We start from the raw sequence: 13,321 nt of genomic DNA on the forward strand, positions 1-13,321 counted from the left end.
AAGCAACAAAATTTACAAAGAATGACTAAATTAAACCACATATATACATTCATACACATAAATTCAAACAGAAATAATAAGCAATAATAACTAAGTAAGCTGAACTCCTTGAATTCAATTTCCTTCATATAACTCTGTAGCTCTCAGGTTACAACTCTAAATATGTTGCTGAATATTTTATCTGGCACTTATAAGACTAACAACTTAGGTAAATATCTACAGTCCTCAATAATAATATTATCCAATATATTATATTCTCTAGTTTATGCCCATTTACCAATTCCCAACTCCAAAGATTTATATTGGGCCAGTTCTTAACTCAGTTCAGTTCATCATACCTGCATCTGATTTAACTTATTTCTGGTGCAAGTCCCATCAATATCTAATTGCCAGGCAGTGTCGGTCGAATCACTTGGTTGTAGTAGATTTCTCCTGATTTATTGTCTTGGAAGTATTTTGTCTCTCCCTTAAATGTTAGGATCAGTGTCGCAGGATGAATCAGTCCGTGTTTTATTCCTGCCTGATATAGTTTCATTCTCAGATCTTTAAACTGCGCTCTTCTCTTGGACACTTCTGCTGTTAAATCCGGAAATATTTTAACATGCATCCCTCTGAAATGGAGGACTTTTTCTTTCTTTGCTATTTGTAAAATAGTCTCTTTGGCCAAATACCTCTGCATCCTGACAATCATTGGTCTCAAGCCATATTTTGTGGCAAGCCCCACTCTGTGCGCAATTTCCACTTTGGGTTTATAAGGCAAATTCTTACCTTTAAACACCTCACTGAAGAAGGACTTCATGAATTCGGTGTGTTTTCCTTTTTCCAAATCTTTGTCGAGACCAAATACTCGGAGGTTTAGTCTTAGGTTGTGACTCTCCAGCTTTTCAGATTTGTCTCTCAGTTCTTTGTTTTCTTTCTGGAGAGCTTTAGAAAACTTTAAAAGACACCTTTCCACAGAAGCAATCAATTAAGCATATTCCAAACTCTCCACCATGGCCAAGACCAAAGAGTTCTCCAAGGATGTCAGGGACAAGATTGTAGACAGACACAATTCTGGAATGGGCTACAAGACCATGGCCAAGCAGCTTGGTGAAAAGGTGACAACAGTTGGTGCGTTTATTTGCAAATGGAAGAAACACAAAAGAAGTGTTAATCTCCCTTGGCCTGGGACTCCATGCATGATCTCACCTCATGGATTTGATCATGAGAACCATGAGGAATTATCCAAGAACTACACGGGAGGATCTGGTCAATGATCTCAAGACAGCTGGGACCATAGTCACCTAGAAAACAATTGGTAACACACTATGCCGTGAAGGATGCCCACAAGGTCCCCCTGCTCAAGAAAGCACGTATACATGCCTGTCTGAAGTTTGCCAATGAACATCTGAATGATTCAGAGGACAACTGGGTGAAAGTGTTGTGGTCAGATTAGACCAAAATTGACTCAACTTGCTGTGTTTGGAGGAGGAGGAACGCTAAACATGCTTCTCCGGGGGAGCCACAATGTCCGAGTGGAACGTTCCCTGCAGGCTATGCTCGAGATTCCTATTCACGGGATTGGCAGGTGGTCTGCCTGGACGTGCTCACTGTGGAGGACGTTGAAGACATTTGGATAATTGTAATTCTGTTGGTGGGGCTCCTGATCATCGGCCTTGGGGTCTTGCTGACCTATCGTAAAATTGGTAAGACAGCCGCCAGTAAATTCACCCACAAGCTGTCTGGGGAACTTAAAGAGTGCCTACATGGAGTGGTTGAGAGGATGAAGGTTTTACATCTAAGGGCTGACCAGTCCTGTGAACTGTCTCTAACATCTCAGACCGGACCGTGGAAGTGCAGAAGGGGATTGACACCAACAGGGCCCAGTCGGTGGAGTTGCTTCGTGTGACCACCGGTCTGGCAGAAAAGGTAGATGGACTGCAAAAATCACTAAGTGATATGGATGCTCGCATGACGCTGAGGTCGGTGACAATTGAGTGATGGACATTGATTCGGATAAATTCTACTGAGCCAACCTAAATTGGACTGCAACTGGTCAACTACCCCCCCCCCCCCCCCTCCCCGCAACCCTTCACCCGAGCAGGAAAACAACCAGCAGCTGGCCATTCTATCTCGTCCTGTGCTCTGGTTATCTCTTCAAGGTCACGCCGATGAACTGAGCTTTTATCAACACAGACAGTCTGACGCTCCCACATTCGCACACACAACTCATTATCTCACACACATACCATACACTCCCCCCCCCCATCCCGCACCCTTATCCGTCTGTCTGCCTCGATTTCGTGTTTCTCGCATCCTCTCAATGCCACCTCAAAAAATTCCTTCATGTGTCCACATGAACTGTGTGTTGTCTTGTGGATTATGTCGTGATGTTGTATTACCATGTTGCTGTCTGCATAGTTTCTTTTCGAGATAAGCGTGTGGTGGCGCTGTTCCATAGCTGCCGCCTGGAGGCTTGCTCCAACCTAAGTCAAATTCCTCGTATGTATACTTGTATGTCATACCTGGCGAATAAAGCTGATTCTGATTCTGATTCTGATTCTGCCTATGACCCCAAGAACACCATCCTCACCTGTTGAAGCCATTACAACATTTTGTTTTGTTTCATTTATATACCATGTATGGGTTCTGCAGTTTTGTGTTTGAGCACTGGGTGGCGCCTTGCCTGGGAAGGCATAAAGGTAATCAGCCTCAGGTACACAGGTGTGTGGAGAAACGGGAAAGCAAACAGCTTTTCACCGTGTTAGTGCGTGTCAGTTTCGAGTCAGTTTAATGTCAGACGTGTCAGTCGTATTAAGGTTGGAATTTGACAAATGGAAAATAAATGGGTCACAGCACCAAAATGCAGACAGTACGTGTGGACATTGATTATTGGCAAGCAGAACACGCGTCCAAGCAAGTTCTCCCCTGATCCCACCGCATTGGCCTAGTGTAGGAGATGATAAGAGACTCTACATTAAAGTGAAAAGCTTCTTAGGGAACTCGCCAGGATCGTCATTCATTGGATATGATAACAGCTGACCGAGGACGCCGTCGTGGGATTTCGCACATGAGAATCGCCATCGTGGGATTTCTGGGTCTCGAGGTGGATCGTTTGGAAAACCACGGCAGCTTCTACTCTTGCAGTAAAGAGAAGGAACCGAACCGGAGCCACCAGTGGACCACACATTGGAGAGTGTGGGCGGCCGGACGCGGTTGCGCGGAGCGGAGCAGAGTGGAAACTCAGGTGCGGCAACATTGACAGCTGAGGACAGTTGGAGCAAGACCAATTGACAAAGGTAAAACGGTAGCGCTACCATATACAATTCATGGCCATTAACATTTAAAGTGTGTGCACACATGATAACGAACAGAATTGGTTTTTAAATAAACTGTGGGTGTATCTAAATGCATGTTTATTTTAAGGAGTGTTTTTGATTATGTGGGTTGACTATGGATTCTGTAACAAGGGTACAAAATGAGCGTATTAATGCTGATGAGTTCACCACAGCTGACGAGGGCGCAGCCAGCGGTGAAACTGAAACCCAATCTGTCATTAAACGACCTGTCAAACTAACACAAAAAGCACTATTGGATAAATTGGAAACGCTTCAAAAAACAAGAAAGTTAAAATTAAACAGAGCATCTACTCTAAAAGGTCAAATACAAGTGTTGATGCAGGACAGAGAATATAATACGGAGGTGCATTGTACTTTTGACAAATACACAACTCTGTGCAAAGAAGCAAAGGAGACGCACACATCTCTGGGAAAACTCTTACCTCCTGCAGAAAAAGACAAACATGAGATTTGGTTTAAAGCAAAGATGTTGGGTGTTTCTGAGTTTATGGAAAACGTAAACAAATGGTTGGCAAATGCAGATATTCCTAAATCTGCTGAAAATGAAGATTGTGAAGTGAAACCTGAAGACAGTATCTCTAATGTTGTAACGAATGTTTCTGCACAACACTCTTGTCATAAAAGTCGCGCCAGCTCAAAAAGCAGTTCATCTTCTATTGCATCAGCACGCATTCAAGCTGAGGCAGAGAGAGCTGCGCTTGAAACTCGCGCCGCAGCTTTAAAGGAGAAGCACGCTTTGGAAGAGCAAACAGAGGAGCTACGGAGAAGAAAGGAAAGGCTGGACTTCGATACCGAAATGGCCGCTTCTGCTGCTAAATTAGCAGTATTATCTGCTTCCAGTCACCAAGCTTGCTCAAACACACAGTCAAATGGGATGGAATCTTATTTTGAAAAAGGAACAAGGTTAAAGGACCCTTCCACCAATTTCCAAATTCATGAAAAAGGAGCAAGGTTAAAGGAAAAATTCCCTTCACTAAATCCACGAGCAAATGCATATAAACCTACCCTTCTGGACATTCTACAACCACCACCCATGCAACAACAACCATTAATGCAACAACATGCATATTGGAGTGCAACACAGAACACCAGTCAGGATATTCATCCTAAAACAACAAAGCATGGAAACCATTTAAGTGAACCTCTTCTGGACCCTCACTTGCAATTAACAAATCCAAATGTCAGTAAGTCTGAACTACTACTGCAAAGAAAGGATGAAACATCAGCACTGTATGACTTGCTGCAAAGGCAAAATGAAATATCAACATTGCTTATACAACAACAGACTGCTCATTTATTACCACCAAGAGAAATACCATTTTTTGATGGGAATCCTCTGGAGTATAAATCTTTTATACGAGCGTTCGAACATTGTGTGGAGAGCAATGCCAGCAACAAAGGGGATTGTTTATATTTCCTGGATAAGTACACAAGAGGACGTCCAAAGGAGTTAGTTCGTAGCTGTCAGTATATGGCTCCAGAAAGAGGCTATACTATGGCTAAACATTTGTTGCAAGAACACTTTGGCAATGAACATAAGATCACCGCAGCATACATGGAAAAAGTCCTCAATTGGCCAGGAGTAAAATCGGAGGACGTCGGATCTCTTCAAGCATATGCGTTGTTTTTGCGGGAATGTTGTAATGCAATGGAGGATGTGCTTTGCATGAGAGAACTGGACATGCCGGCGAATATGAGAGCAGTGATTCTAAAACTTCCATATAAGTTAAAGGAGAAATGGAGAGTTTCTGCTTGTGAAATATTGGATAAATTCAATCGCATGGCAAGATTCATGGATATTGTCACATTCATAGAACATGAAGTAAAAATAGTGTCTGACCCAATCTTTGGGGATATCCAGAACACACAGCTTGTTACAATGAATAAAAATGTGCACAAGATGACAAAGTCACGATTTAAAGGAAACAGTTTTGCAACCACTGCTACTATTGAACCACTTCCATCTGAACAATCCATAACTCACAAACCAGTTCAGTGGCAAAATGGTTCATCTGCAAAGAACACCCACATTTGTGTGTGTTGCTCTCAAGGTCATCCACTGGTACGGTGTCCACTATTGAAGGAGAAAACGCATAGGGACAAGATAAACCTTTTAAAGGAAAAAGGAGTTTGCTTTGGTTGCCTCTGCATTGGGCATATGAGTAAGGATTGCGATAAGCGCTTGACTTGCAATATATGCAACCAAAACCATCCCAGCGTCCTTCACATCAACCAGCAGGTGAGCTCAAACAACACAGATCATAAACAGTCAAAGGAAACATCTGTGAACAGCGCACTGATCTCTATGCAAACATGTGGTCATACAGGGGCTGGGATTAGTGACGGGATTTTATCCATCCTACCAGTTCAGGTAAAGTCCAGTAAAGGCGACAAAGTCATACAAACATATGCATTTCTTGATCCAGGTAGTACAGCCACATTTTGCTCAGAAAACCTGATGATGAAGTTGAATATGAATGGAAGGAAAACTCAAATCAGTCTACGAACCATGGCCTCAAGTTCATCAGTTTCCAGTTACAGGTTGACTGGTTTAGAGATTGCAAGTCTCACTGGAAAACGGTTCTACGACTTACCAGAAGTTTACACCCAGAAAAGGATGCCTGTAGGAACAGGCAACATCATCAAAGAAGAGGAACTAGCAAAATGGCCCTACTTGGATGGTGTTGATGTTCCTCGCATCCAAGCGGACGTGGAGTTGTTGATAGGCACCAACGCCTCCAAAATGCTTGAACCCTGGGAAGTCGTAAACAGTCACGGAAATGGACCTTATGCCATTAGGACCCTATTGGGGTGGGTTGTTAATGGTCCCATTCAAGGATGCAGTAATGAGCAGTGTGAGAGAGGCCACACTGCTACAGTTAATAGGATCTCAATAGAAAGACTGGAGGAGTTACTGAATGATCATTACAAACATGATTTTAATGAGCCTACAACAGGAGACAAAGAGGAGATGTCGAGAGATGACGTAAAGTTCATGGAAATTATGAAAGATTCAGTTCAACTTCAAAATGGACATTACAGCTTCAAACTTCCGTTCAAGAAAAGAAATGTCTCTCTGCCAAACAATCACTGTATTGCTAAGCATCGCATTCTTGGATTGAAGAGGAGGTTTGAGAGAAATGAAAAGTACCATCAGGAATACACCAACTTTCTCAGTGATGTCATCAAAAAAGGATATGCTGAACGCGTGCCAGAACATCAGTTGGAAGGTTCTGAAGGAAATATATGGTACATTCCACACCATGGAGTGTACCATCCTAAGAAAAAACATCTCCGTGTTGTGTTTGACTGTGGAGCAGAGTACAGAGGACATTCTCTTAACAGTCAGCTTCTACAAGGTCCTTATCTTACCAGTTCTTTGTTAGGAGTCATTACACGTTTCAGACAAGAACCTGTGGCCATAATGGCTGACATTCAATCCATGTTCCACCAAGTCAAGGTAGCCCAAGATAATCAAGATTTCCTGCGATTCTTGTGGTGGCCCGAAGGTGACTTAAATAAAGAACTTGTGGAATACAGGATGACTGTGCATCTGTTCGGGGCAGTATCGTCTCCTAGCTGTGCTTGTTACGCTCTACGAAAGACTGCAGAAGATCATCAGAACAGTTTCTCTGATGAAGTAAATAGCACAGTCAATCGGAACTTTTATATGGATGACTGTCTTAAAAGCATGCCGTCTGAGGATGAGGCTGTGGAAATGGTCCAGGATCTGACAGCAGTTTGTCAAAGGGGGGGCTTCCATTTGACAAAATGGATTAGTAATAATCGTGGTGTATTGCTATCCATTCCAGAAAAGCAGAGATCAAAGATTCTGCATGAGTTGAATTTGGACAGAGACCAGTTGCCAGTTGAGAGAGCCCTTGGCCTTCATTGGTGTGTTGAAACCGATGTTTTTAAGTTCAAGATGTCACTCAAGGAACAGCCACCTACTAGACGTGGGATTCTGTCTGTGGTCAGCTCAGTTTATGATCCTTTAGGATTTCTTGCACCACTCACACTTCCAGCAAAGTTCATATTGCAGGATTTGTGTAGGATGAGTAATGGATGGGATGATCAGATTCCCTCGGCTCTCCAACAGCAATGGATCAAATGGTTGCATGACCTGGATAAGGTAATTGCATTTAAGGTGGATCGATGCCTCAAGCCATCAGGTTTTGGACAACTTATTCACAGCCAATTACATCACTTTTCAGATGCCAGTGAGAGTGGATATGGTACAGTGACATATCTTAGAATGCAGAACTACCGCAACAATGTCCATGTCTCTTTCTTGCTAGGAAAGGCTAGAGTGGCTCCATTGAAGCAAGTCACCATTCCACGTTTGGAACTCACTGCAGCTGTTCTCGCAGTACGTGTGGACACGATGCTTAGAGCAGAATTACAGCTTCCTCTTGAAAAATCATGGTTTTGGACTGATAGTACTTCAGTTCTGAAGTATATCAGAAATGAGAATAGGAGATTTCAAACCTTTGTGGCAAACAGGATATCCACTATTCACAGAGCAACGGATGTCTCTCAGTGGAGGTATGTTCATACCACCCAGAATCCTGCAGATGAAGCTTCAAGGGGGTTAACAATAGATAGTTTTTTGATAAACCGAAGATGGATGGAAGGCCCTGAATTTCTGTGGGAACCCGAGGAAGCCTGGCCCGTAAGCATCTTAGATTCTGAAATTTCCGTTGACGACCCAGAGGTAAAAAGGGAGCTCACAGTTAATGCAGTGAATGTTGAAGACATAATGTTGAAGCCATTACAACATTTTGTTTTGTTTCATTTATATACCATGTATGGGTTCTGCAGTTTTGTGTTTGAGCACTGGGTGGCGCCTTGCCTGGGAAGGCATAAAGGTAATCAGCCTCAGGTACACAGGTGTGTGGAGAAACGGGAAAGCAAACAGCTTTTCACCGTGTTAGTGCGTGTCAGTTTCGAGTCAGTTTAATGTTAGACGTGTCAGTCGTATTAAGGTTGGAATTTGACAAATGGAAAATAAATGGGTCACAGCACCAAAATGCAGACAGTACGTGTGGACATTGATTATTGGCAAGCAGAACACGCGTCCAAGCAAGTTCTCCCCTGATCCCACCGCATTGGCCTAGTGTAGGAGATGATAAGAGACTCTACATCACCGTTAAACATGGAGGTGGAAATATTTTGCTTTGGGTTGTTTTTCTGCTAAGGGGACAGGACAACTTCACTGCATCAAAGGGACGAAGGACAGGGCCATGTACCATCAGATCTTGGGGGAGAACCTTCTTCCCTCGGCCTGGGCATTGAAAATGCTAGCATGACAATGACCCAAAACACAAAGGATTGACTCAGGAAGAAGCACATTAAGGTCCTGTAGTGGCCTAGCCAGTCTCCAAACTGTGATCCCATAGAAAATCTGTGGAGGGATCTGAAGGTTGCAGTTGCCAAATGTCAGCCTTGAAACCTTAATGACTTGGAGAAGATCTGCAAAGAGCAGTGGGACAAAATCCCTACAGAGATGTGTGCAAACTGGTGAAACTACAGGAAACGTCTGACCTCTGTGATTGCCAACAAGGGTTTTGCCGACAAGTACTGAGTCATGTTTTGCAGAGGGGTCAAATACATATTTCCCTCATTAAAATACAATCAATTCATAACATTTTTGACAGTTTTCTTCTGGATTTTCTTATTGTAATTCTGTCTTTCACTGTACAAATAAATCTAACATTAACATTGTAAACTGATTATTTCTTTGTCAGTGGGCAAATCAGCAGGGGATCTAATACTTTTTCCCCTCACTGTATCAGCTAATTTAAATAGCTCACACTACTGTAAGTAAACATTACATATGTTAACAGTTATCTTCATTTAATACTGGATGTGGAGTTTTATTTTGCAAGCTGCAAATGTTCCACCAGAACAAGTTTCTTCATTAGACCATATAGCAAAGCCACCCAATACAATTATGATTGGTTTAAAGAAATGCAAACAACCCAGAGTGTTTCTTTCTCCTATCCCAGAATGTACAGTATGTGTGGTGTAGACCTTACTCCACAGCACGGTTTGGATGGGCCAGACCAATTTTGGGTGGGCCTTAAAAACATGATATCAAATCACTGTTTAATAACCTAATACAAATGACTAATATACTGTTATATTATCTGTGCTAACATAATAGAGATTTCAATAGCTTGATGCTCTTTAAATATGTTGTAAAAAAACATTTAACAAACGTTTGGTTGTATAGGACGACCCTGTCGGACCGCTCTCCTTGGTTCTGCCCAGAGAGGAGCGCGTTGGAATCTCCATTACGCACCATACCTGGCTGCGCTATTACGCAAAGCTCCATAGACCTAAGACTGGAACAGTGGTCAGGCATTTAATATTTCCCCAGAACATAATGTAGTTCTGCTCGTATAACAGGAGGCCGAATATTTCACAATTCTGTTTAATTGTTTTTATGTTTTCAACACTACAGATCAACAACACTGGCCGACAGTTTCATTCAATACTCGGCACAGAACTTGTTCATTGACGTCATCTGTCGTGTAAAACGAGACTCAAGTTATTTCCGAAAGAGACAAACTGTTACTTTAGTGTGATTCATGTTATAACCATATTTAACAAAAGGAAATAAATCACATTAACAACAGACACAGCGGCCATAACAAGGGAAACCCATGAGGGAAAAAGAACAGTAACAAGCTGATATAGAAATAGAAATGTGCCTGTAGATTTGTAACGGGTTATGAATCGATTATTTTAGTATATCTCAATACAGACAGAGTAGCCTTCACATACTCTTATCCCCTCGTGGTACACAATTAAATTCGCTAAAAAGGCCTAGAAGAAGCGAACAGGGAACGACTCATTTCCTCTTTTTCTCTCTGCTGTTACTAACTTTCAACATGTAGCCTACGGATTCATCGCATGTTTTTAGGTCGCCTCGCACACACACACACACACACACACACACACACACACACACACACACTGACACAAATTACAGCAGTAGTCGGCGGGGTTTGCTCTTTAAAATGTAGATGATATCATCGAAGTCAAGAGTTACTGTAAGCTCTCGTATGTCAACAGACACAGAGACATAAGGCGAGACGTAAGCATGGTGCTCCTGTTTGGTGTTTTAATCCGATGGACACTGGAAAAGACTGTACAGGATGTCATCGGCAGTGTTATCAGAGCTTTTAGGAAAGCACGGATATTTGGGAAAACGTCCTCATTGACCAGCTGGTGTCATTAGTCTGAAGGCTAGGGGACATCAGGACTGCTGCAGATGCCATGAGGCCATAGGTGTCACTGTGGAATCGAGTCTTCAGTTCCCTAAGCTGGCAGTCTAGCGCGTTGGAAATGTTGCGCAGATCACTGTCACTTAATAGACAAACAACTTTTTTTTAAATTAAGTTAAAAACTACTTAAGATTTAGACTAATTTAGCACAAATTATGAAATAATTTGACACTTTTTAATAATTCTTTATAATTAAATATATTATTTTCTTCTTTTTTTAATGAAAAGACGCCGTGCTTGCTGCAGGGTAAAGACATAAAAGGCGGACATAATTACAGATGGAGAAAAGTGAAGCTTTGTTTACTGGAAGCTAATTGAATCATGTTCTTTATTGCAAAATATAAATGTTGTCTTCCTAATAGTTTTTAATGTCCATTGATACTTGGATACTTGGATGAAAAGGCAGTAAATTAAGGAGTTGTGTGCCTCCATGTGAACTCAACACCCAGAACTGCCACAATTTGTTGTTTTGCTGGTAGAAAACGTATGCAGCTACGGATGCGTTGTAATGACAAGGTTGTTCAGCTTTGGCAAAGGCTTGCACATGAATGAGTACCTTGTATGATCAGCTGTTTTGTTGACATAGACGTTTTCCAGTATTGCTGGTTAGATATATTTTAACGATAGGCCTGATTTGTCAATATTTCTGGTACCCAGATCCTATATTTTTTTGGAATCCCTTGTCCATTGCACAGCACCACTATCATGTCAACTTTCCTACAATTAAATAACCTTTTGCATTTTGAACTCTAATTTCAAGATCGGCACTCTGGAAAAGTACCTCAGAAACATGTAATTTTGCCACTGAGTTAGGGTTAGCTCAGTCTTCTTACAAGCCTGTTGTGATTGTTGTTCTTCCAGATTGAGCTGCCATCTGTGATCATACATTTCCAACTAACACTACGATTCAGGCTTCTCATCACTGTTGGTTTTAACGGTAGCTTTATATATACAGCTAATGCTTAACCAGTGACTTTTATTGTTTGTCATCATGCCTGTACTTAAGCAGAATCTCAACTTGCTTTTACAAACATAGCAGATGGAAATATATACAGAAATGGCAAAATTAAATACCAGAAGTTTGGTGATTGTATGTTTTCATAGTAAGAGCAAAATTTATTTATTTAAAAAGTAAGCTTTAGTTAAGTAGTGAAAAGCAAAATCAAAAATAATGATTGCACTTTACTTTAACCCCCTCTCCCCTGCATTTAACATTTATAATACAAAATAAACATTTCATAAATGGCTTATAACACACTATAATGATCTTCAAGTATATCTGAGTAGATTAATTAATGTATATTTATCACCAATTACAGTTTCTCCCATGAGGCCATGTTTCTGTATATTCATACTGCCTATTGAATTAATTAACAGATCATTATTAAATATTTATCTTAGAAATATCTATATATATTCTTAATTACAACCCAGAAAAAAACATGGAAAACATATGCTTAGCTATAGTTTCATGTTGACTGGTGTGATCAGACCTTGTGACCCATGTCCATGTGTCATTTGGCTTGGATTTAGGCCTTGAGTTGCCACCCTGCCACTCAGATAATTCGGTCAACAAAAAACTTTGAGATGTACTTTGGACGAGTGCTAAAGCATTAAAAAAACATTTCTTCCCTCATCTTCTCCCTTTCTCACTGTTATCCTCCCCATCAACCAGGTTGACCAATGACATCAGCTTGGATGAGTTTGAAGATGACGACCTGTCAGAGATTACAGAGATCACAGATGAGTGCGGGATGAGCCTCAACTGCAATGGCCCAGATATAAAGGTAAGTGGTCGCCATAAAGAGGTAGTTGATCTCATTAAAAAAGCCCTATATTCTAACAAAAATGTCTTCAATGCTTTAAGTCGCTTTATGTAACTAATGACCTGGTATGTGTCTGTGAAGGTTATTGCAATCAACAGTAAACCTCCTAAACTACCTCTTCTTCCTAGCTACACATAAAGAAAAATGGTTTTAAAGTGGCCATATTCTGCTCATTGTCAGGTTCATAATTGTATTTTGAGGTGGTACCAGAATAGATTTACTTGGTTTTATTTTCTAAAAACACCATATTTTGGTTGTACTGCACATTGCTGCAGATCCTGTTTTCACCCTGTGTGTTTAGGTCTCTGTTTTGCAGAGTGAGACATCTCACTTGTTTTAGCTACAGAGTGAGACATCCCACTTTTTTACTATCTTTGTTGGGAGTCGCACATGCTGAGTAGTGAGGTAAGATCACATTAGTTAGCTATCTGTTTTTCCAACTTTGGTCACTACAAGGTAGGCTTGGCAAAACCAGTTCTTTTTAAGGATTCAGGTTTTTCTGAGGGTGTTTTCTCACCAACAGCCTTTAGTTTGGTTGAATTCTGCTAGAGTTTGTTTGCCCCGCTGGTGCAGTTTGTTTGGGCAGGTAAGAATGCGGCAATCGCACTCGGGTGCGCACCAAAAGCGGACCACACAAGCGTACCGAGACCTACTTGAAGAGATGTTCTCGGTACGCTGTCAAATGAACTCTGGAGCGGTTCGTTTGTGGTGAGAACGCAATCCATACTTGAACTGCACAACTATACTGTATGTACATACTCCTTCCACACGCATACAAACTTGGAAATAAAATCATCCATTCTGTTTTGAGTGAGATCCGGTTTCAGAATGTCCTCTGCCTTCAGTGTCCGGGTGAGCTGTTCAA

The 13,321-nt window shown here is 41.5% G+C and overlaps 1 protein-coding gene across 2 annotated transcripts in view; it reads left to right on the forward strand.

Annotated features, from left to right (window-relative positions):
• Positions 1 to 13,321, forward strand: part of LOC116694034 (C-Jun-amino-terminal kinase-interacting protein 1) — a 75,452-nt gene that overhangs the window by 16,668 nt on the left and 45,463 nt on the right. For both annotated transcript variants that reach the window (XM_032523470.1, XM_032523462.1), the window contains exon 2: positions 12,306 to 12,417. In XM_032523470.1, the coding sequence (XP_032379361.1) occupies positions 12,306 to 12,417 (112 nt within the window). The remainder of the gene's footprint in view (positions 1 to 12,305; positions 12,418 to 13,321) is intronic.

This window comes from Etheostoma spectabile, chromosome 1, assembly GCF_008692095.1.
Source record: "Etheostoma spectabile isolate EspeVRDwgs_2016 chromosome 1, UIUC_Espe_1.0, whole genome shotgun sequence".
Lineage (NCBI taxonomy): Eukaryota > Metazoa > Chordata > Actinopteri > Perciformes > Percidae > Etheostoma > Etheostoma spectabile.